This window comes from Taurulus bubalis (genome assembly GCF_910589615.1).
Source record: "Taurulus bubalis genome assembly, chromosome: 8".
Taxonomy (NCBI): Eukaryota; Metazoa; Chordata; class Actinopteri; order Perciformes; family Cottidae; genus Taurulus; species Taurulus bubalis.
This window is the reverse complement of record NC_136596.1, coordinates 28,143,424-28,168,175: the sequence shown is the minus strand read 5'-3', so window position 1 is coordinate 28,168,175 and position 24,752 is coordinate 28,143,424. Positions and strand designations below refer to the sequence as shown.

Here is a 24,752-nt window from a genome sequence, read left to right as displayed (position 1 = left end):
TTATATGCTATATTTAAGCAATAAGGTACGAGAGGCAGTACTGTGTCGTGCAATAATGTACAGTTCAAGGGTGTTGTTAGGCCCGACGCGCAGCGTAAATAAACTACACCTCGTGACTCACTCTCAACCAATCAGAATGCTTGATTTGATCTACCCGTATTATAAATATATATATATATATATATATATATATATATATATATATATATATATATATATATATATATAGGCTATATATATATATATATATATATATATATATATATAGGCCTATATAGGCCTATATATAGGCCTATATATATATATATATATATATATATATATATATATATATATATATATATATATATATATATATATATACATACAAAGCGCTGGGCGGACGTCATATATATATATATATATATATATATATATATATATATATATATATATATATATATATTATATAGCTGGATGCTGTGGGAAAGTGGCGCAATATACACTGTCATCATCATTATAATAGCACAGCGCTATGCATTATGGGTCGCTCCCTTGAGGCAAATATATATATATATATATATATATATATATATATATATATATATATATATATATATATATATATATATATATATATAGGGACGTGCACAGACATTTTGGGTGGCAGGTGCTCAGACCAAAAAAAGTGCACCCATCGCCAAAATTATTTATGACATAAAAATAAAAAACACAGTAGGATATGTTTAACTTATATATTTATTTTTGTTAACAAACTAACTCAAGTGATCAAATTGAATACATAAATGAATAAAAGGCAACTTTCCGTGTCCTCTCCTGACCAGGAACAACAGCAAAGGAATGTTGAGCCTCTGATCTCTGGCGCACCTTGAAGCGTCTCCTCACTTCTCCTCAGACCTCGGTGCTCGCTGTGAGAATCACACATCGTCAGCGCGAGGCTGTGCAGCGGTCCAGGCTGCGGTCCAGGCTGCGGTCCAGGCTGCGGTCCAGGCTGCGGTCCAGGCTGCGGTCCAGGCTGCGGTCCAGGCTGTGGAGGCTGCGGTCCCTGCTGCGGTCCAGGCTGTGGAGGCTGCGGTCCAGGCTGTGGAGGCTGCGGTCCAGGCTGTGGAGGCTGCGGTCCAGGCTGCGGTCCAGGCTGCGGTCCAGGCTGCGGTCCAGGCTGCGGTCCAGGCTGTGGAGGCTGCGGTCCAGGCTGTGGAGGCTGCGGTCCAGGCTGTGGAGGCTGCGGTCCAGGCTGCGGTCCAGGCTTTCTTCCTGCACAGCGCTGGATTAGAGCAGTGACTTCACATGCTGGTGCTCGTTTCCGTGCAGAGGACGAATACCAAGTTAATCGCATTTTTGTACATTTTTTCTAGCTGTGAATTCTCGTGAGATGTATAAACAGAAATTCAACATACTTTCGAAATTGTCTAAAAGGCATTTATACAACAACCAGGGTAGGAAATTTACATATTTTTTAGGGGGCAAGTTTTGCCCCCACTGACTGAAATCCAGGGGTATTTCAATACAAATTGGGGGCACTTTTTGAAACTTGTGAAAAAACATTGAACCTTTGTTCAAATAAATACATATACTTATTTAGGCTTACCGTAAATGAGCAATTGTCATCAAATGGCAACAATCCGACTATTAGGCAGTAGTCTACAGATTCAAAGTGTTTTTATTAGATTTTTTGAACAAAAGAACAAACAGAAAACATAAATCAGACAATCATATTACATTTTATTCTTATTTCTTTGTGGTAATTTATTGTTATTACATTTTTTAAACGACTATTAACAGTTCTAACTTGTTTATAGTCGTATAGTCGTTCGTTCGAGCTGCTTCTCGTCTGGAGCCCAGGGAGCAGCAGCGGCAGGAGGAGTTGACAAAAAACTGAGATCAAGTCAGACAGTTTTCAGCTGCCTTCAAAGTAACACAGGAAGTCACAGAAAAAATGACTTCCTGTTAGTTCCGAACTTTTGTCGACTTGTAGTTTACAGATCACGTTTGGATTCATTCATATGTATCAAAACACATATATCAAACACATTTGGGGGGAATTGATGACCGAAAGAGTAATTTTTATTCTTAAATATTAATGGGCGAATTATTAAAATGTTAAAGATTGCGACATTTTCCAACAGGTATAAAATGTGTGCTATTACCTGTGTTTAAGGAATGTCTCTTTCTAACAAGGCGCAGCTACACAACACATGCAACCTGTCTGGAGGAGCTCCAGATGCGTTTCATATCCACACGTTTACATCAGTGTCACAGAAATAATATTCAATATTTTAAAGTGAATTTCCCTGTGGGTTTCCATGTTTCCTGAGACTTTTCATCAGGAATAGACGCTCAATGTTTATATTTGAACTGAAAAGATTTGGCTCTTCATCTTCATCATCCTCGTCATCTTAGACACGTCGGTGACGTCAGGCAAAGGGCGGGGCCAGACAGGTGAACGCGCATGTTGTCGCGCGCTCAGGTGAGCTGCAGTCACTCTGCGCCGCGAGCAGGACAACATGGGGAAGGTGCAGCAGTTCCAGATCACGTTCCAGCCGAACAAAGAGGTGTACAGCCCGGGGGACTCCATCTGCGGGGCCGTGGCCTTCACGCTGGGACAGCCGCTGCAGTGTAAAGGTGAGCGGGACACCTGGGGGCCGCTGGGCGGACAGGTGAGCGGACAGGTGAGCGGACAGGTGAGCGGACATGGCGCCCGGCGGTGAACGCGGAAGTAAAGGTTTCACCAAGATGGAGACCTGGAGCTGCGGTGCGGCCTCTGGGCAGGAGAGAGCTCACCTGGACGGGAAGCTCACCTGTGGGCATGACGCTGTGTGCTGATGGGTGGAAAGCGCTTTTTGTTGATGTCATCGTATGATAGTTACTCTACGCCATAACGTTGTTGTGATATTCCTGTGGGTCGCAGTGAGATTATTCATAACGTCACAGCTCCTCCCACAGAGATGTTTGACCACACATCAAACATGGACTTTGATTTTGGGGGAATTGAATTCTTTAAAACGCTATATTGTTTGTTTGTGTGTTTTATTCAATCATTACAAAGTAAAGCCACGATGAAATATACAGAACAGAAAGACTGAAAGGGTAAAAGCATAATGCTTATATATTCCTATCCTAAATTAATATCAATTAAATCAGATAATTAATTCAATATAAAGGCAAAAATAGAATAAATAAATAGGTATATATATATATATATATATATATATATATATATATATATATATATATATATATATACTTAACATAAAGCGTTCTCCTCCGTCACGTCCTCGGGCACATTGTGTATTTCAGGTGTTCAATGTGTATTTAAATGGTTATTTTGGTCCACATGTTGGATAAGTGTATCAAAACAAAACACTTCATTGCACACACATTGTGTCAGAAATGAAAACATGTTGGAGACGTAGTCTGAGCCTTAATTATGTCACGATGTGAACTCATGGACTGCTGCTCATTCACATCTCTGTGCGTCCTTCATTACATTTAATGAGTTGCTGCTGGAAGTTATTACTTCATTAGAAGTGACGTTCTCCTTGATGTCAGAGTCACGGCTCTCTCTGTGTTGACTTGCTGAGAGCAGCTTTGGGGCGTTTCTGTGTTCCTGCGGCCCGGTGGCGTTCCTCTTCAGGTGGAGCCGGTTAGACGAAGGAAACGAGCAGCAGTCTGAATCATGAGGTCATGAAGTGGGTTGGGCCCTGAGGCGTGACTGCCAACTATTGACTTGCATCAAACATGTTTCAGTCGCCTGTGTTGTTCACCTCCGACACAATATGATGAGGTCACTAGAGGACCCTGAATTTAGTTGTTATTAGGGCTGTGCAAGACCGTTGATATAGCTAACTATGTTTTAATCCTGTTTCAACCGGATCTAAAAGAAGTTATTTTTAGATTGAAGCTCTTCGTCGGCCAATGTCCCAACATGGCGGCTCACACTGTGCAGTGACTACTGAGGACTCACAACTTTACTACATCTCTGTGTGTTGTTTTGGCATCCATATCAAGTTAAGAGAGGTCAGACACTATGGGAACAAGACTGTGCAGAGTAATGTGATGAGTCCTGATCACATTGCAGTGGTTTGTTGCTGCAGTCGGGACTAAATCTGGTCCAAAATCCAAAGATGCATTTCGTCAAGTTGTTGTATTTCTGTAATAAGTTCTTCCTTCTCGCTGAAGACCAGCAGGAGTCAGACTGCAGTGTTCTGTGAGGCTGGACGGGTATTCTGTGAACATGACGTTGTGCCTTTTAGGATCTTTTCCCCACGACGTTTCATGTTCAGACAACAGTTTGTGACGCTGTTGTAACATTTCAATCAGCTGTTTGGCTCTAACTGTGGAGAGAACGACTCACCTGTCAGTACTTTAGTTACTACTGGACTCTGTCACCTGTCTGTAGGGTCACTGGGTTGTGGTGGGCTTCTCTTCTCCTCTTCCTCTCCTCTTCTCTCCTCTTCCTCTCCTCTTCCTCTTATCTTCCTCTTCTTTCCTCTTCCTCTCCTCTTCCTCTCTTTGGTGAAACTCACTGCCCAGACAGGAAGCGAGTGTCTGCCTCGTCACATTGTTTGCTAATGAAGTGGTTTCAGGGTGCAGCTGCTTACAAAATGGCTAACACTCAACATCTGTGTATTCTTCTTTTCAGCCGTCAAAGTGAACTGCAACGGCTTCTGCGGCATCACCAGTAAGGAGAACGACACGGCCTGGACAGAGGAGGAACAGTATTTCAACAGCACCGTCTCTGTTGCAGATAAAGGTGCGCTGCCGGACAATAGAAACGCGTTCTACTGATCCATCGATCGCCCAGAGTTTGACCCATCCTGTTGGTATTGGATGGGTTCATATAGAAGAGTCAGGTCACGTCGCTCAGTGGGATGTAGCCTTCACTTGTGAGTTGGTTTACCACAAGAGATGTCACCATACACAGGGAGAAAACTATCACACACTCAAAGGTTGTAGTCACATGTCATAGCAATGAAGTGATAGATAGTGGGAAAGATAATTGAAGTGTAAGGACTGGAGTAGGAAGGTTCCCACGTCTCCTGTGTTCACTGCAGCGGCCCGGAGGCTCAGCAGAGTGATCTGTGCTCTTTGTCTCCGACAGGAACCCTCAAACAAGGACAGCACACGTTTCCCTTCAAGTTCCTCATACCAGGTAAGTGTGTGTGTGTGTGTGTGTGTGTGTGTGTGTGTGTGTGTGTGTGTGTGTGTGTGTGTGTGTGTGTGTGTGTGTGTGTGTGTGTGTGTGTGTGTGTGTGTGTGTGTGTGTGTGTGTGTGTGTGTGTGTGTGTGTGGACAGACTTGTCCTGGCATGTTGATATTTACTCTCCTTCTCTTGTGGTTCAGCAGCAGTGGGGATTTGGCTCTTGTTCATCTTTCACTGGGGCTTATGAGTGTTGTGTGAAATATTGCACTGACGTAAACCAGCCAATCAATACAACAATGGAGCCAATGACCATGTGCAATAGGTCACTTATTTTAAATAACCAACAATTATCACCACTCTGCAGTTCCTCTCAGCTGCCCGCAACAGTTGAGCCTTTTTTAGCTCATTGTTTTTGTTTAAGGGCCATTGAGCTGCTTTGTTTCTCTCATTAGCAGCAGCTGTCTTCAGGTAAAGCTTTGATGAACTCACTGTACAACACCTGGTCCACATCCAACTGCAGACACACACAGCTATTGTCTAGCTGGAACACAGTGGAGCACTTAGCAGCTAAAGAGTCATGTTTCTCTCAGGAGTTGGTGGAATGCTCATGTTAATCTGTGTCTGCTGGATGGAAATGGACTTTACTTTTATCGCACTCTTCCTTCAAAAGAATCTCAGAGTGCCACACATATAATAAAAACAAATAAAACCGATTCAAAGATAGTTAAAGCAACCCATAAAAATAAGAATGTAACAGCTGACGATAAATGAACTCGAGGTAAAAAATGCCTTCCTGAATAAAAAGATTTTTAGGCCAGTCTTAAAAGAGTTCGCTGTCTGAAGTATCCTTTGAATAAATGAAGTGAGGGTGGTGTCCCTTATGCCGACGTTTCTCCTCAAGATTTCCATCTGCCACCACCACCTGTCACCTGATCTCCAGCGTGTGTTTTCCTCTGTGAGGCGCTGCCTGTTGACGTCTGACTCTGAAACAACATGACATCATTTAGACTGTGGGGAAATATTTTTCCAATAAATGATTAAAGGTAATTACAAAGATAACTGTGCTCCATGGAAAACATAGTTTTGGTCTTTTGGAAATACGATGTGTACCTTGTGATGTCTGAGTAACTTCCTAAAAGACTTTAGTACCAATCCGTCCACTCTGAGTTTCTTTAACTCTTCTTTTAAATGTTGTTCGGCATTTTTTGTCACATTGTGATCGTTGGTTCACTTCGTGATCGTTGGTTCACTTCGTGATCGTTGGTTCACTTCGTGATCGTTGGTTCACATTGTGATCGTTGGTTCACTTCGTGATCGTTGGTTCACTTTGTGATCGTTGGTTCACTTTGTGATCGTTGGTTCACTTCGTGATCGCTGCATACTAGTACACATTGTCCCTCACTTCCTGGCTACACGTTGTTGCCATGGTTAATTATGCGTGTTTACCTCTGTTAGGCCACTGATCTGCTGGAATTCATATTTCCAGGTAAAGCTTCTCCTTCCTGATGAGTAGCAGCACAGAAACTGAAAAGCAGCCCAACCGGTCTCTCCACTGGTCTTACATCTGACGTGTGTGCTTTAAACATGCAGGTGTATCGGGACACTTTAGACACCAATGCTTTTCTACGGTTTTTTGTTTGTCATTTTGGCCTTTTTGGATGGAAGGGTCTCAAGGCTGGAATGAACCCTGGAGGTTGTGGTTATACGTGCCGTCACCGCCTCACAAGGCCGTCCAAGTCTGTTTTCTTTCATGTTTACATGGAAAAAGTCAAGAACATAACTGGTTATTTGTTTTGAAAGGGTATGTGTCATAGGGGCGTCTGGAAAATGTTTTTGTTGTTCAGCCTAGTCACATTGTTCTGTACTAAGAGCAGTAATTCATGTCATCACAATCCTGTTCCCACAGCTGGGTTTTGTGCGGTGCCTTAGCAGGTGGAGACTTTCTGTTTCTGAGTATGATGTCATGGCTCGCATTATAGCGGTTTATATAACAAAGTTTCATATTACATGATATACATGCATGCATGCATACATACATATTAGTTGAACCTCACACACTATCAACAGGGCGGTTTAGAAGCAATCTAACGGCACCATACATTACATTTATATAACCACAATAAGATATATATTTTAGGGTGATCGTGTTATAAATGTGAAGACATTAAAAGCGTCATTCCAAAATATCAATATAAATTTGAAATGTAAAGATGGCTTAGTCTGCATGCTGTGTGTTGAGAACGTTTACCTTATGATCACCAAAACCAAGCCTCACGAAAACATAAAACCTTGCAAACATCCCATAATATCTGAGATGCCGATTGGCACTGGACTTATCTTATCATATGTCCTCTGTGTGGCAAAATATGAGAGGTAATTTACTTTATCATTTACGGACATGGCAGATTTGTATGTTTAGATCACAGACGACCTCCGTTAATAAGACACATTATGAAAGGTCTCCAGGTGAAACTAGTCGTGTAATGACAGCTTTACTCTGTATTTGCTCTATGTCATAACACTAATACATATTTGACTTCTTTCCCATAGAATCTGCACCAACATCTTTTGAAGGCAACTTTGGTCGCATCGTTTACAGAGTGAGAGCTTTCATCGACACGCCCAGATTTGCCAAGGACTACAACACCGAGAAAGCTTTCTTCCTCCTCAGGCTTCTGAACCTGAATGAAGTGCCGGACGTATGGGTGAGACATCATCATGATCATGATGATGATGATGATGATTATGATAATTGTGTGTGCGTGCATCAATGTCAGTCGTGTTAAAAGGCTTCGCGTGGTTTCGCTGCCCTTCTCCATGCAGGGAATCTGTACTTCTGCAGTGAAGCAGCAGTTCACCTACATGCTGGTGAAGACGGGCACGGTGGTCCTGAAGGCCCAGTCCGACATGAAGGGTTACACACCGGGCCAGATCATCCAGGTGCTGGTCAACATCCACAACCAGTCTGGGAAGACCACCGGCAACATGGCCGCCAGCCTCATGCAGGTAAAGTCTCTAGTTCTGACCAAACCTGTGAAGAGCCGCTTACCTTCAGGCTTATGGACCCAAATGTACTGTGTCAAATCTCCCAATATAGGTAATGATACAATATGTTACACTTATTTGTAATGTGTTGCATTTATGATTTGATTACCGTTTTATTTTCATCTTTTTCTGTTGCGGATTACCAATGGATCAAAAGGCCATGTTTATTTTAAATAAAACACGGGAAGAATTCCCACCAACTTTATGAAAACATTAAATACCTTTTTGTAATTACCATAAAAGTCGGGTTACAAGCCGCTTCTACCTCCGGTGGGTGTCCCCGCTGTAGCTAGCAGCAGAGCTAGCTAGCAGCAGCGCTAGTTAGCAGCAGTGCTAGCTAGCAGCAGTGCTAGATAGCAGCAGTGCTAATTAGCACTGCTGCTAGCTACCCGCTGCTGCTGCTGCTACTGCCCGCGTCCCCTCTGCCCGAGTCGGGTGTCGAGCCGGGACTGGTCTCGCTACCTTCGGTGGTTGTCAGGGTGCTAGCAGGAGTGCTAGCTGGCTACGGCGGGGAGCTAACGGGGACAGTGACCGAAGGTAGTAGCGGCTTGTAACCCAACTTTTACGGTAGATTGAAATAAAAAGTTTTAGTAGAAATGCAGAAACGCTTGAATCACTGAAGCTTCAGATAGCAGCCGGTACCCGGTCTGTCTCTTGTGTTCTTTAGATGAAGTGCCTTTGTGTCACCTTGTACTCGCTCAGGAATGTTTATGTCACATGTGCTTTCAGAGGGTTACCTATGAGATGAAGAAGCCCACCCACGATGTGAGGACGATAGCGGAGGTGGAGGGCGGAGCGGTGAAGGCCGGTAAGGAGTCGGAGTGGAAGGAGCAGATCATCGTTCCTCCTCTTCCTCAGTCCTCCCTGGCTGGTTGTGATCTCATAAAGATTGAATATTATGTCAAAGTAAGATATTCTCATCCTCTGTTACACTTTCAGCACCATCTTCTTGAAAAGTAGTCACAATGAGCACATGTCAGCCCGTTCTCATTAGGGAGTCACAACGATGAGGCTTTGTCTGATGCACACGCTCACGGCGCCTTCAGTGTCCGGATGAGACGTCTGAGGGACTTCTGTCATGTCACATGGACCGGATGAGCATGTCGGCATTTTATATCCACATGTCCGAGTCTCTAATGATTTCACTTTGATCCAGTTTTAGGCCGTAGCTTTATGATACACTTCTAGATCTTGGTCCTTTTTTAGCTTCATCTTTTTACTGGTAAACGTGTTTTAGTCATTGGATGTGGATGTTAAAGTTATTTTAAGTCTCGTGTTCGGCTAGTACCCTCACGGGAAAATTAGAGAACACGTCCTTTGTCTCAGGACCTTCACATTGATTCAGGAAAAACACACTATATTAACACCCTGCCTCATCTCAGGTTGCCGTCACTTAGAATAGTTGCCCCCTTCTTTTGAAATGTTCAAATCAGGACCATCACAGCACAGAGGCAGCTTTACTTACAGTAGTAAGTAGTAGAATGATAATGGGACACATCTTGACCCAAACAAGCCTTGAGATCGGTGCTACTTGGCCCGCCTGCGACACCTGATACGATGGACCACTGAATTCTTTTAACTTGATTATGTGAGCCTGCCGGCCTGAACCAGTGAACCAGTTCATTGTTTTTAACTGGTTCACCTCATAACGTTGTCAAAGACACTCCGAGGTTACTTGTGGTGTACCGATGACTCGGCTCTATTTGGCAGCATCTTCTGGTGACATGAGGCCAATTAACTTTTAATTAATTTCAGATACAAAGGCCTGCATGATTTTACAGATCACCCGGGACCGAAACCAAAGTACAGATAATTGGTTCAGAGGCTCAGGGAGAGAAACTGACTGCCACAATGAATGCAATGGGACTCGAGCAAAACATCAGAGTGGTTTCAACTCATGAACAGATAAAAAACAGCATATTATCATAAATCATTTATTTATATTGCGTATTATTAAGTGGGATTTGTATATAGTGTCTTATGTACTTTATTTTACTGTTTTACCATGATCAATGTATTCAATGTTCAATCTTCATTTGGTGAGCATGAGTCTCTCCATGTTAGTCTTGTTTTTGTATAGTCAATCATTTGTAACGCACTTTGAATTGTATTTGATTAGTTTGAAAGGTGCTATAGATAAAAGTTGATTTTATTGGTTAGAGCTCTTTCGGCCATGCACCTCCTTGTGTAAATATTGTGCAATTTCTACATGTTAGTTTCATAGTTTATATCCGTGCCCGAATAACTTTTTCAAAAAAGTCACAATGGAAATCTGACTGTCAGGCCTATTTTATTATTTCTGTAATACTTCCAACAAGTCTGACGTGAATGCACATTACTGTGTATATGTAATGTTCATCTTAACATACAATAAACAAAGGGAACGTTATTATTCAGGAGCTCAGAGACACTGGTCCCTGGTGATGTGTAGACTGTATAGTGCTCTCTAGATGTGCTGCTGACACCATATACTGTGTTATGGTACATTATGACTTTTGGTTTTGAAAGAATGAGAATCAAACACAAGGGTGTGTTCCTCCAGGAAATATAAGCTTCTCTTTTCCTCTGCTTCATCAGGTCAGTCTAAAGTCTCCAGACGTCATGTTGGCGTTACCCATCCACATCGGGAACGTCTCACTAGATGAAAAGCTGCACCCTTCCAAAAAAGCAGCTCCTCCCTCCACGGTTGCGGCCGAAGATGCTGGAGCGTCTTCCTCCACTCCGAACGCCTCCAGCAGCTCCCCGGCTCTGCCTTCTCGCCCGGGCCCAAAGCCCGCCCCCCGTCCCACCCCCCGCTCCAGGATGTCCTCCCACAATTCCCCCAGCGCTCCTCCAGCCGAGGCCCACCAGGGAGCCGAGGGCGACGGCTTCCCCAACAAGCGGCAGTCTCAGCTGGTGTCGCCCAACGCGTTCAGCTACGCGCCCGGCCTCTTTTTCCCTCAGAACCAGCAGCACAATGGACCTGGCGCTGCAGCCGGTGAGCCTACGCTCAGCGGGTCGCAAGGAGCCACGGCACCGTACCCTTCTGAGAACGCTGCCGGCTCGGTGGCAATGCCGACGCCACTCATCCTGCCTCCAGACTACAGCACCTCCACTTATCCACAAGGTCAGTGGGCCGCCGTCGCTCTGCAGCATCCTGCTGCTCCGTGTAGACGGGATGAGGTTGTTCCGAGAGAAGAACCGGCTGTAACATGGTCATTATTAGCTCTACGTTTACGGGGAAATGACAAGTAATACAGAACACAGCGAGGCATTATCACAGATATACACGCAGTGAACAATTTCTACTTTAAAACCTGCACAGTCTACATGGGCCACAGTGTCTCAGTGGTAGAGCGAGGTCGTCCTTCAATCAGAGGGTTGGCGGTTCAATCCCCAGCTCCGCTAGTCCATGTCGATGTGTCCTTGGGCAAGACACTTAACCCCAAATTGCTCCCGTAGGCTGTTCCTACGGTGTGTGAATGTATGAATGTTAGTTAGTCCTGATGGACAGGTGGTTCCTTCATGGTAGCTCCTCCCATCAGTATGAATGTTAGTTAGTCCTGATGGACAGGTGATACCTTCATGGTAGCTCCTCCCATCAGTATGAATGTTAGTTAGTCCTGATGGACAGGTGGTACCTTCATGGTAGCTCCTCCCATCAGTATGAATGTTAGTTAGTCCTGATGGACAGGTGGTACCTTCATGGTAGCTCCTCCCATCATGGTGTGAATGTTAGTTAGTCCTGATGGACAGGTGGTACCTTCATGGTAGCTCCTCCCATCATGGTGTGAATGTTAGTTAGTCCTGATGGACAGGTGGTACCTTCATGGTAGCTCCTCCCATCATGGTGTGAATGGGTGAATGATGTCATGTCGTGTTAAAGAGCTTTTAGTGGTCAGAAGGAAAAAGTACAGTCCATTTCCCATGATAATCTTTGGCTTACCTTATGAAGTGACCGCGCGTCATTCCAGAGCTTCTGTATCTTTGTCCACCACTGCAGAGCTAAGTAATGTGTGGCAGCTTTGCTGTCATAGATTAATGATATTGTGCTATTTTAACTAATGATTGGGCCATTGAGAGGCCCATTGTAAAGTGCTTTGGATAAATGCAGTGCATCTATTTCTGCACACTGACATGACACCGTCTATAGTCTTCCTCTTCAGCTTTGGATATTTGTAATCCATTTCATTCCCACAGCTCCTTCAGCATTGCACAACACTGGTTTAAACCTTTTAGTCCCTTCAATGGGTTAAGAAAACTTACATTACAAAACTGTATATTTCCTATATTTTCCACATAGTAAGTCAATTTTGTTAAACTTTCCCTCCATTCTTACAAGATCCTGACAGGATCTCACTTTACTTTAACTGTTGTCACTTCACTGGTGATGGACGCCCAGATAAGAGGGGACCAAAATGCTGATATATACTTGCTATGAGGAATTAATTTGCCCTGGGTTTTGACTCTCATGCGACACACAGGTTGATACCAGACTGATGAAGGTTGTTTGGGCTTCAAACTTTATTTAGTGTTCAAAGTTCATCTCGTAAATTGTAGTTTGTGGCGAGAAACTCCAATAAATCCAATTGTTTGAAGGAGATGTTTTCTGACACCAATTGCAATTCCAAATGGTGAACATAAGAGTAGAAAAACCACAACATTTAAACAAGTAAAACAACAAAGTATAATCCAACTAGTAGCTGGATAAAAGCAAACTAACGGTGTTTTGAAGTGTTCTCTCTGCTCCCCTCAGGTCCTCCAGTAGAGCGCTCTGCAGGTTGGGGCCATAGTGGCTAAAAGCGGCCTTGCTGTGGGTTTTAGACCAGACCCAGAACCACTAAGAGGAACTACCACAGGACCTGAGGGATCTAGTGGGTACAAACCTTAAGACCATGTCAGACAAGTAGTCGGGGGCGAGAGCATTCACAGGGTTCCTACGCTCATGGAAAACCTGGAAGAGTCATGGAGTTTTAAAATGGTTATTTCCAGGCCTGGAAAAGTCCTTGAAAAAAATGAAATCCCAAAAGTTTAGTAAAAGTCATGTAAATGTGTTATATTCATGTGTTCATGACGTTCATTTACGCTGAGTTTGAAATAATGAATATGCTTTTAAAAGAAAGACTCAGAATATAAGCAGGCATACATACAGGCATCTATATAAATGTTTATTCTTTTAATCAAACTATTGTCTCATTCATTTGAGTCATTTAAGGTTTACTGTATGCTTTGAATTCTCATTTAATAATGAGAATTCAAAGCATACAGTAAACCTTAGTTTAAATACTACATTTTCTCACTTTTTCATGTATACGCCCAGATTCCACTAAATGTTTGGTCATGGAAATTTGGTTTAAAGTCATGGAAAAGTCATGAAATCCATTGGTCAGAATGTGTATAAACCCTGCATTTAGTGATTTGTAGGCTATTCAAAAAATCTTAAAATCTATATATATTAATCAGTGTTGGTATCGCTAATTTTTTTTATTTTAATTGTAATGTTCTCCTAAAGACATGCTCCACATGTCCATCAGCTAAAGACCAGATGGTGGAGCCAGAGGATTAGGTCTAGGTCCTTGTAGTAGAGAGGAAGGCCCTTGTAGTGGAGAGGAAGGCCCTCGTAGTGGAGAGGAAGGCCCTCGTAGTGGAGAGGAAGGCCCTCGTAGTGGAGAGGAAGGCCCTTGTAGTGGAGAGGAAGGTCCATGTAGTGGAGAGGAAGGTCCATGTAGTGGAGAGGAAGGCCCTCGTAGTGGAGAGGAAGGCCCTCGTAGTGGAGAGGAAGGTCCATGTAGTGGAGAGGAAGGTCCATGTAGTGGAGAGGAAGGTCCATGTAGTAGAGAGGAAGGCCCTCGTAGTGGAGAGGAAGGCCCTTGTAGTAGAGAGGAAGGCCCTCGTAGTGGAGAGGAAGGCCCGTGTAGTGGAGAGGAAGGCCCGTGTAGTGGAGAGGAAGGCCCGTGTAGTGGAGAGGAAGGCCCGTGTAGTGGAGAGGAAGGCCCTCGTAGTGGAGAGGAAGGCCCTCGTAGTGGAGAGGAAGGCCCTCGTAGTGGAGAGGAAGGCCCTCGTAGTGGAGAGGAAGGCCCTCGTCGTGGAGAGGAAGGCCCTCGTAGTGGAGAGGAAGGCCCTCGTAGTGGAGAGGAAGGCCCTCGTAGTGGAGAGGAAGGCCCTCGTAGTGGAGAGGAAGGCCCTCGTAGTGGAGAGGAAGGCCCTCGTAGTGGAGAGGAAGGTCCTCGTAGTGGAGAGGAAGGTCCTTGTAGTAAAGACACAGCATCAGTCAGGATGTAGAAGTCTCCGCTCATTCGGCTCACATGTGGTCATCTGGTGGATTCTTGATAACATCACATGGAAAATGTGATATGTACTTTGTGTAATAACCAGCGGATGATGACTGTCTGTTACAGAGGCGCCTCCTTCCTATGATGAGAGCTGCAACACATGAAGTGGATGAAGAACCAGCAACCTCCCACCAGGAGGTCATCATTTCATCAACATGCTGTCCTGCATGTTAAGAGGTTGTAACAAACTTGGACAAAACTATTGAAGACAGGAATGCGTACGCAACCAGCTATGATGAGGTTAATTTAAGTCTCAATCTTTTCTAAGTAGGAGAGTCAGCATGATTGAAATGAAGTGTATTGGACCTCTGTTGCCCAGTGAACCATCCTTCACTCGTCTAGAGGAGTTATTCCATCAAACCTCGGCCGAGCAACCGTCTGTCCATTGATGGTCAACTTTTAGCACTTTGAGGAAAAGGAAATAGGGGAATTTGCTAAATGTAATTTCACTTAGATGGCGTCTGTGATGTCCAGTTTAAAGGTTTTATGAAAGCTTGTGTAAGACCTCTCATCTTAAGTCTAATATACTTTTTTTCAGAAGCAAATAAGAAATTAAGCTTTTTGGAAAGCGGTGAAATCATCTCTATTCTTCTGGGATATTTTTCATTTATTTTGAGTTTGAATATCAGAGATTGAATGGTTTGTTTTGGAAAGAGCTTTTTTATATGTCTTTGATCAGTTTTTAACTTTATGATCATGAACAATCCAGTTATTGCTATGTATATCTTTGGAAGAACATAATGCATGATCAGTTTAGCCTCTGACTATTCTGATCTGTTTGCTTCATGCTGTGTGCTGATGAGTGTTTAGAGAATGTCGCTGCAGTCTTCTACTCAGTCTGTCACTCTGGTTTCTTTTAATAGTTAAAAGTGCAACGCTCTGATTTGAGGTTTTTTGGCAATTCTTGATGTAGTTTGCATCATGTAGTTAAATCAATCCAACAAGACAACGTTTTATTTATTTATACTTGAGTGTTTTTCCATCAGCTGTCTGGATACAATAAATCTGTTCAAATCACCGTGTGTGTGTGTGTCATATTTCTGACTCTGGCAGTGAGAGATTGTTTCATGAGCACAACGCTGCCTTCCGATGTTTTTAAGTTGTGTTTTTAAAGGGATGTAACTTAAATAATTGAAACTGTGCATATTGGTAGCATGTCTGGATATGTTAACGTACTTGTTTGGAGCTCGGGAACAATAGTCCATCAAGGGAGAGTAGGGAGAGAAGGAAAAGCCCAGGTTCAAATCCCGACCCCGGCAGGATCAAGGTTCATGGTATTCATAATAAAAGTCCTTGTGTCCGTTTGAATTTATTCAAGATAATGACTTGTGGAATTAACTGTTATAGTAGTATCAAATACAAGTTCCCTACTTTACTAGTGATGTTGACTTAAAAGCTGTATCCAATGCAATTACCTGTTAATACTAGGGATGGGTATCGTTTGGATTTTTTCCGATACCGGTGCTAAACCGATACTTTTAAAACGATACCGGTGCCTGAACCGATACTTTTTTATTGCCAAGGCAATTTTTTGTCTTCAACTTGAATAATATATTAACTGTTTAAAGGGAGGGAATTGTTTATGTAATCACAGAGCTATACAACTATGAAGGGAGATGTTTTATCCACAGGGGTGTAGAAGAAGGGTTAAATCTAGGAGAACAACAGCCGAGCCACAGCTGTAATGACACTCAGGCCCACTTACGTAAGCGTAATGTTCTTCTCTGTACACAGTGCATGGTTTTGGCAGAAGTTAAGCCTATCTGGGAAGTCACGGTGACCGGGCCCACGGCCTAGCTCCAAGTAAGGAGACACGAGGGGGGGAATGCAGGCCTCGATAACATCATGCACTAACATCTGGAAGCTGATTGGTGGATATGGACAACAACACTCCAAGTAAGGTTAAGGGGTCACAATAACATCGCTTTCCAAGAAACGGATGGCTAGAGGGAGGGGGGCCACGGGTCACGTTGCAAGAAAAAGTAAGTGTTCAGGCGAAAGGCTGTTGGTTCTGGCTCAAGTGTCAACGAGGGACTGATGAGGCACAATTGGGTGGTTATGACGAGGTGATTTTGGGGAGCGCGAGTCAGTTGGGGCATTGCAGAACGAGGGGGAACCTATACTCTTGTGTCTGTTGCCAGCCGGAACCAACCGTTTGTTCATGAACTTGCTGTTTGTGAATAAATTGACGTGGAACACTTCATCGACCTGTGTCTGTTCGTCTTTGATTCCTCGGGATTTCCTGAGTGAGCCATCCGTAATCTTAAATTTGGTAGTTACTGTAATGGAAGATTTTCCTGTATCATATCTGTTAAAAAGGAATGAAGTCTCTGAATCAAAGTTGTCTTAAGTCTTTTTATTCCTGCAGGAAGGAAAAGTATGTCACAGCTACTGGCGCAGCCTGTAACACAGAATTCTCAATGGAGCAACAGTCATCAGCCCATTTTATAACACCATGAGGTCTCCGCCTCCACCCCCCCAATGAAAGAAACCAGAGTAGCTGAGTCTGTTCGAGAAACATGAACCCCCCCCCCCCCCCCCCCACCCGTTTCCCACCAACAAAACTTACATTCCCTTTGTCCTGAGGATCAACACCTTATCTGTTTACGACCCCTTCATATACAAGTGGAGGAAGATCAACAAGTTCTCTGACCCCAGTACTTTCCCATCTCCTGCCTCGGCAATTTGGTCCCTCACCTCTGAGGGTCATCTAAGGTTCAATGAAGACTATTAAACCCACCACATTACAACACTATATTTTCCCATTACATTACTCAGAGTCGAGAGCGTTATCCATCGGCCGGGTGGGGCCTTTTATCAGCAAAATAGGCGTTTCATTTACTACTCCAGTATACTATAAATATAACTGAATACATACAAAACACTTGACTTCAAACCTTTTAACTTCAAACTATAAACAATATATAGTTAAAAAAAGAACAGATACAAGCATCAGGTGGCCTGATGGGACCGTGTGCAACAGAACTCAGAAACTGTTAGATTCTACAAACTGCTGCTTTACTGGACTACACGTCATCATTCATATCAACTGGAGAGATTTGTTCCAGCAAGCCGAGGATGGACGTTCAAAAGCTCGTGTCTGCAGCGATCTCTGTGTGCGCGCAGAGTGTGGTGTGTGAGCGCTGGAAGCCCCGCCCCCTTGAGCCCCGCCCTCTTGAGCCCCGCCCCCTCGAGCCCCGCCCCCTTGAACCTCGCCTAGTTAATACACAAGTTAAAAAAAAGACCCTTTATTCAAGTTACTAACTATCCAACAAAAACACCAATATATTTTAATACAAAAAACTATCCTGGGAAAAAAAAAAGTCATAAAAGTCATAAACACAAAAGAGAAACCTTAGACCAGAATTATTATTCTTTTCTCACGGTCCTCTCAGGGCTTCCGTACTTCTTCCTTCTGGTCGAGCGTTGTTTCATCAACAGTTCAACAAGGAAACAGGAAATGAACATTCATATCTTAATGTGTTTTACCAGCTATGAATCTAGTAGTAAAAGTCAGTTTAAAAAGTGCCCTTCCTCTCTGAGGATGAGGTGTTGGTGCTTTCATAGCGTTCCTTCAGGGCAGCACCTGTGGCATCAGGGACGTCCATGTCTTCCCCAGGTCTTTTGGAGTCCAGGTGGATCAGGACTCTGGTTGGCCCGATTGTTGGATTTCAGACCCGGGGCCCTTGTGGTTGGGCGGCTGGTTGCCGGACCTCGACGGGCTCGACAGTTCGGGTCCCGTCCCGGACCCGACAGACTCGCCGTGCGTCCCGGCTGAAGCCGCTCCAGCCGTCTCCGCCGCGTCGGACGTTTGCCGAGACCGGGTCCGGTCCTCCGCCTCTGCAGCTCCTCTGCGCTGTGGGCCAACATGATGCTCACCTTCCTCTGATGGGCCAGCGCCTCGTCCTTGTCGTTCAGCTGCGTCACGATAACAACCAACTCTTTATCATTCATTTACTACTTCATTATGTTCCTAAAACCCTTTTTCAACTTTCACAGGTAAAATGCTGAACTACAATCATAGTCTGTCCAATATACCGTAAAAGTCGGGCTACAAGCCGCTCCTACCTCCGGTCAGTGTCCCCGCTGGAGCAAGCTAGCTAGCACTGCTGCTACTGCCCGCTCCCCTCTGCTCAAGTCGGGTGTCAAGCCTGGTCCCGCTACCTTCGGTGGTTTTCGGGGAGCTAGCGGAAGTTAACATACAGACCACATGCTACTTCTTCCTCTGAAGAAGCCCCACATCACCAAGACGGTATGAAGTGAAGGAACATGGCGACGAGGTAGAATCTGAAGACGTGGAGGAAGTGGAGGACTGCACTTATTATGATGAAAAGGAAGAATCAACTGATGGAAGAATCGGCGGAAGAGGACCCAGCTAGCTGGCTGCGACAGAAGAATATTTCCAGTCAAAGGAGGAAACATTGATCTGGTCTTCCATCCCTCCCAGTGACGGACGACGCATGTTGACAGCAGAGAGAGAGAGAGACAAGACACCATGGACCAACCGCATGTACAAGGTCTCGTATTGATGACATGAAGTCCTCTCTTGACCTGTTTCTGCCCACGTCTATTGAAGAAAAAAATACACAAAAGGAGTGATTTTTTATATATATATAGTATATAATAACTTTTATTAGGGAACTGGAAGGTAGTTCTTGGAAACGAGCCGCCCTCAAAGTACCTACATCTTCTCCGGCTGTCAGGCCTGGACTAAAATGAGGACCCAGATGCAGAGGATATACGTACAAGCGCACTTTATTGTTTTCTGATCCTCTTTGAAGAGTGAAAAAGCCATTAGGCTATGAAAAAACTCATACTAAGACCTAGCATAAATTGCTCGCGGACGATAACCTTCCTAATAAGAGAATACTCCAATAACGGGGACGACACAAAACCACTAGAAACAAAGAAAATCCTAAAACATAAAACGCTCCCGAAGGAGGGAAGAAAACAGGCTACAGAAACACAAAAATCAAATCAAAGCTAGACTAGAAAACTTTAACAAACGAAAAATTGCTCTCAAAGGAGGAAACAGAAAACAACTTTCGTGGCGAAGCACAAAAAACCTTTGGAAAATTCAACTAGGACTATGGCTACGGGCTTAGGTGCACGGACAAGGACGAAACGCTTTGGCACAAGACAAAGGGGAAACGCAGACTACACACTGCACATGAGGGTAATGGGGAACAGGTGGTAACAATCAGACGGTGACACATGAGGAAGGGCAAGTGACCTGAAACGAGAGGAGAGTTAGGCTTCAAAATAAAACAGGAAGTTACGAGACCAAACCCCAAGACACAACAACCTGTGACAGTACTCCCCCACCCCCTTCTAGGGCCGACTCCTGACGGCCCAGGCTGGTCAGGGTGGTCTCTATGGAAGTCCGTGATGAGTGTAGAGTCGACAACGTAGCGAAACGGGACCCACTGCCTCTCCTCAGGACCATATCCTACCCAGTCCACTAAATACTGTTTACCTCGGCCCCGGTTGCAAACCGCCAGCAACTGCTTGACCTTGTACACCGGACCGCCTTCTATCACTTCTGGGGGCGGCTGGGACCATCGGACTCTCCTTGGCGGGCTTGACCTGGCTTACGTGGAAGGTGGGGTGAACACGGAGGGATCGGGGCAGGCGAAGGCGAACTGCTGCACGGCCGATGAGCTTGGTGATGGGGAACGGACCCACGAACCGCGGCGCCAGCTTCTTGGACGGGACTTTAAGGTGTAGATCCCTGACGGAGAGCCACACTCTCTGTCCTGGCTGGTAGGCGGGGGCGGGTCGTCTCTTGCGGTCCGCAGTCTTCTTGACTCGGTCCCCTTGGCGAATCAATACCTGCGTGGCAGCTGCCCAGATGGCAGTGGCGAACCATGGCATGGGCGGAGGGTACAGACACCTCTGGCTCGTTGTCTGCAAAAACAGGGGGCTGGTAACCAAACACACACTTGAACGGCGACATACCTGTGGCCGAGGTGGCCAGTAGGTTGTGGGCATACTCGACCAAGACTAGGTGTTTGCTCCATGTCGAGGGATTCTGAGACACCAGACACCGGAGGCCAGTTTCCAGTTGCTGGTTGAGACGTTCGGTCTGGCCGTTGGCCTCTGGGTGATAACCCGAGGTCAGGCTGGCCTTAGCTCCGATGAGCCGGCAGAACTCCCTCCAGAACCGGGAGACGAACTGGGGACCCCGGTCTGAGACAATGTCTTTGGGAAATCCGTGAACCTTAAACATATTGATCATCATGATCTCTGCGGTGTTACCGAGAGAACGGAAGTCCCGTGACGAAGTCCACTGAGATGTCGGACCACGGTCTGGAGGGGATGGGAAGTGGCTGCAAAAGACCCATGCGTGACCTGGAGGACGTGTTGTTTCGAGCGCAGACCGAACATGCCTCTACATACTCCCGGACCTCCGGCTCCATGGAGGGCCACCAGAACCTCCGGGCGATAGCGAACATCGTTCTTCGAAGTCCCGGATGGCAGGAAAGCAGTGAGGTGTGGGCCCAGTGGATCACCTGTGGGCGCAAATCAACCGGGACAAACAAACATTTCTCTGGGCACCCACTAGGTGACAGAGCCTCACCATTAGCCTGCTTAACCTCATTTTCTATCTGCCAAGTCAGTGCTCCAACCGCACAGGTACGTGGTAGGATCGTTTCTGGGTCTTTGGAAACAGGCTCGGGGTCGAAGAGACGAGACAGGGCGTCTGGCTTGACGTTTCGGGACCCCGGCCTGTATGAGAGAGAAAAGGAGAATCGGTTAAAAAAAAAAAAATAGCGCCCACCTGCCCTTTACTCTGTCCCACTGATCTTAACCCAGTTGGTAGAGAAGATGTCATTCGGCACAGCAGCATGCAGGTCTCCAGCAAACATGTCACTTTTGTCCAAAAATGATTTCAATGGTCCATATTCAATGTGGTCTAATGTCTCCCAATTATATCCTTGGACATTTGATGTTTTTTTGCGAGAGATTTAGTTTTTCTATTCTTGAAGTTTTTTAGAGTGTTTTTAAAAGCCTTGTGTTTTGCTTCGAATCTCATGCTCCATCGCGTGGCAGCGCTCGTTACAACGATGCCGCGAAAGCAATAGTGACCCTCGAGACGGCAGTGCTGCGAGACTATGAAGACACTGCATGCCGTGCCCGCGAAACTGACGGCGCTCGAGACCGCAGTGCCGGGAAGCTAGTAACATTAGCGCTCGACACGAGCAGTGACACAAACCCATTAACCGTCAAGACTGCTGTGGCGGGAACGTTTCTGTCCTGTCATGTTGTATGGTTGCATTTCTGATTTCACAATATTGTAGCATACATTTTCTCAATACACAAAAAGACTAATTATTGTTTTGGCCTGTTGTGAAATATGCTGGACCGGTGACTTATTTCTCCTCACTTCAACCTGGTAACGGTCATGTTTAAGAACGTTTCAATGTGAGATAACGTTAGCTAACATTTAAACATTAGCATTAACCTATACGTCACCATCAGTTGAAAAAGAAAGACCGCGAAATAAACGATGTGTAGATAACTCAGTCAGGAGTGCATTGTGTTAACTCACAGAAACAACCCAGCCCCAGAGCTATTTCAGCACTGTGAGTGCTGAATGAACACCAAAACAACACTGATCAACTCAACATATTTAACACCGGAAAATTAACACTAAGTAACACTACTGATGTTGCTGTGTAGAAAGAACCCTGAGGTCAGAGCATAGAACCATGAGATCAGAGCATCAGGGCTCTCAAGTTTTTAAGACAGGTAAGAGTGACATATCCTCCTCCTCCTGAGGTCAGAGCATAGAACCATGAGGTCAGAGCATAGAACCCTGAGGTCAGAGCATAGAACCATGAGATCAGAGCATAGAACCATGAGATTAGAGCATAGAATATGGGGGCAAATTAATGCCAAAACTAGAGAGCGCAAATGAGCTCCACGAGAGCGCGCAAATCAAACAGCCGCGGGCGTAATTTACTTTGACGAGCGCTTTTACATCACTACGAGAGCAAAATCCCCGCTCGCCCGAGCAAAAGTTGCTCTCGCGCGAGCAAAACTCGCTCTTGTGAAGCTTTAACCTGCTCGCTCGCGTGTCTGTTACCTGCTCGTGCTCGAGTAGATTTTCTTTTTGACAGTAAGTGGGCGGATCCAGTCACCATCCATCTCTACATCTAATTGGTTACAATCCTCGTCTTCGGATTGGCTGGAATGCATTTCGCACCAGGAACAATGGCGGATGAGAAAACACAACTGAAAGTTGACGTTCTCTGAATGCTACTGTTGTTGAGTCACAAAATGTAATTTTAGGATGTTTTCAGGCGAGAAGTTAGTTGTTTAAGCATCAAATCTGTGGTCGGTTTGTCAAGAATCAGCCTTCTTAAAAAGATGCGCCGACGGGTTGAGGTCCTGCTCGCGGACCGTGAGCCCCGCAGCACCGGGCCGTCAGCGCTCTGCTGCCCGCCGAGAGCAGCCTGATCCCGGCAGGACTTTTTGAAATGATCCGCTGGCTCCGATGTCTCCGTATCGATTAAACATGAGATATAATTCAGTTTTGAGGATCTAACGAGCAATATTTATTATTTATTCACAGTAACGCTACATCAGTTTGACTGAGGGAAAGTTTAAGATTTATAACTTAAGATTTTAATTTAACTTTTACTTTGAACTACAACGGTGTCTTATTACTTTTGACATTAATTTGCCCCCATAATAGAACCATGAGGTCAGAGCATAGAACCATGAGGTCAGAGCATAGAACCCTGAGGTCAGACACAAACTAAATTGTAAAACATATTGTAGCAACCCTGTACGGGTGTCTGTTGGTGGGTACGGGTCGGTCAGGGGCCTCTCTCTCTCTCTCCAGCCAATCACAGGGAAGCAGCGTGCTGCTTGGTAGGGTTGCGGCCTGTGATTGGTGGAGTAGCGGGGTAGGCGGGTGGTTAAGGAGGAAGTGACGTGTGTGTTGTGTTGTTCATTGACCTAGTGTGGGGGATGCTACGTGCGCAACTGTTAGCGAAGAGCCTGTTGCCAATCCTGTGCCCATTGTTGCAATAAACCTGCAAAGTTACCGCAAACAACGTCTGCGAGTGGTTACTGTGGACGTTACACTAGTGTCAAAAGTGATTTACCAGACGTGAGTACGCCGTTGTGGCGCTAACCGAGCGGAGCTAGCGAATAGTTTACGAGCGATAATGGCCCGCAGAACAAAGATGAAGGAGGAGGAGAGAAGCATGGAGAGGAAGGGGCTGTTGGATGGTCGGACAGCGCGTCCGGGAGCTTCACATCAGCGACCAGAGAGGCGCGGAACCGCTTGAGAGAGGCTACAGCCAGGATGGCTAAAGATGCAGGACTGAGCCCCTCGCCGGTGTTTCCTGCCGTTTCTCCGGGGAATCAGCGCGACGACAGCGGCGTTCAGCGCACCTCTGCAGCCCCAGCAATAAAAACACCCAGATATTCGGGTAAGGCAGACTGGGAGGCTTTCCTAGCCCCCCGTGTCCACCACCGGGTTCTCGGGTTGCCGCCACGACAAGCACCGATGACCTTCCGGCCACAGCTCCGAGCAGCCGCGTCCACAATAGAGGCTTTGAACATGGTCCACTCGGGTTCCATGTCCCCAGCCTCTCTCGGGATGTGTGAGAAGTTCTTCCGGAGGTGGGAGTTGAAGACCTCCCGGACAGGATCCTCCGCCAGACGTTCCCAGTTCACCCTCACTACACGTTTGGGCTTGCCAGGTCTTTCTAGCCGACTCCCCCGCCATCTGATCCAACTCACCACCAGGTGGTGATCAGTTGGCAGCTCTGCTCCTCTCTTCACCCGAGTGTCCAAGACATACGGCCGCAGATCAGATGATACGACTACAAAGTCGATCATTGATCTCCGGCCTAAGGTGTTCTGGTACCAGGTACACTTCTGAGCCTCCTTATGCTCAAACATGGTGTTCGTTATGGACAAACTGTGGCTAGCACAGAAGTCCAACAACAAAACACCATTCGGTTCAGATCGGGCAAGCCGTTCCTCCCAATCACGCCCCGCCAGGTTTCTCTGTCATTGCCCACGTGAGCGTTGAAGTCTCCCAGGAGAACTATGGAGTCGGCAGGCGGCGCCCTTTCCAGGACCCCTCCCACCGACTCCAAGGAGGCCGGATACTCCGAACTGCTGTTCGGTGCATAAGCACAAACAACAGTTAGAGCCTAACTCCCCGTAACCCGTAGGCGCAGGGAGGCGACCCTCTCGTTCTCCGGGGAAAACTCCAACATAGCGGCGCT

At 45.6% G+C, this 24,752-nt stretch overlaps 1 protein-coding gene across 3 annotated transcripts; it reads left to right on the top strand.

Annotated features, from left to right (window-relative positions):
• Positions 1-2,504: 2,504 nt before the first annotated feature.
• Positions 2,505-15,517, top strand: LOC306739618 (arrestin domain-containing protein 1-like; the record flags this gene model as incomplete). 3 transcript variants are annotated; one of them, XM_079221653.1, is made up of 9 exons in its annotated part: positions 2,505-2,622; positions 4,643-4,753; positions 5,102-5,152; positions 7,694-7,848; positions 7,967-8,149; positions 8,918-9,094; positions 10,766-11,294; positions 12,924-13,041; positions 14,566-15,517. In XM_079221653.1, 8 exons carry the CDS (start codon positions 2,505-2,507, stop codon positions 12,965-12,967), a joined length of 1,368 nt encoding a protein of 455 aa, XP_079077779.1. In that variant the 3' UTR covers positions 12,968-13,041; positions 14,566-15,517. The 3 variants fall into 3 exon arrangements, with proteins under 3 accessions (XP_079077779.1, XP_079077780.1, XP_079077781.1); XM_079221654.1 differs by having other exon boundaries at positions 12,924-13,045; XM_079221655.1 differs by lacking the exon at positions 12,924-13,041.
• Positions 15,518-24,752: the final 9,235 nt, after the last annotated feature.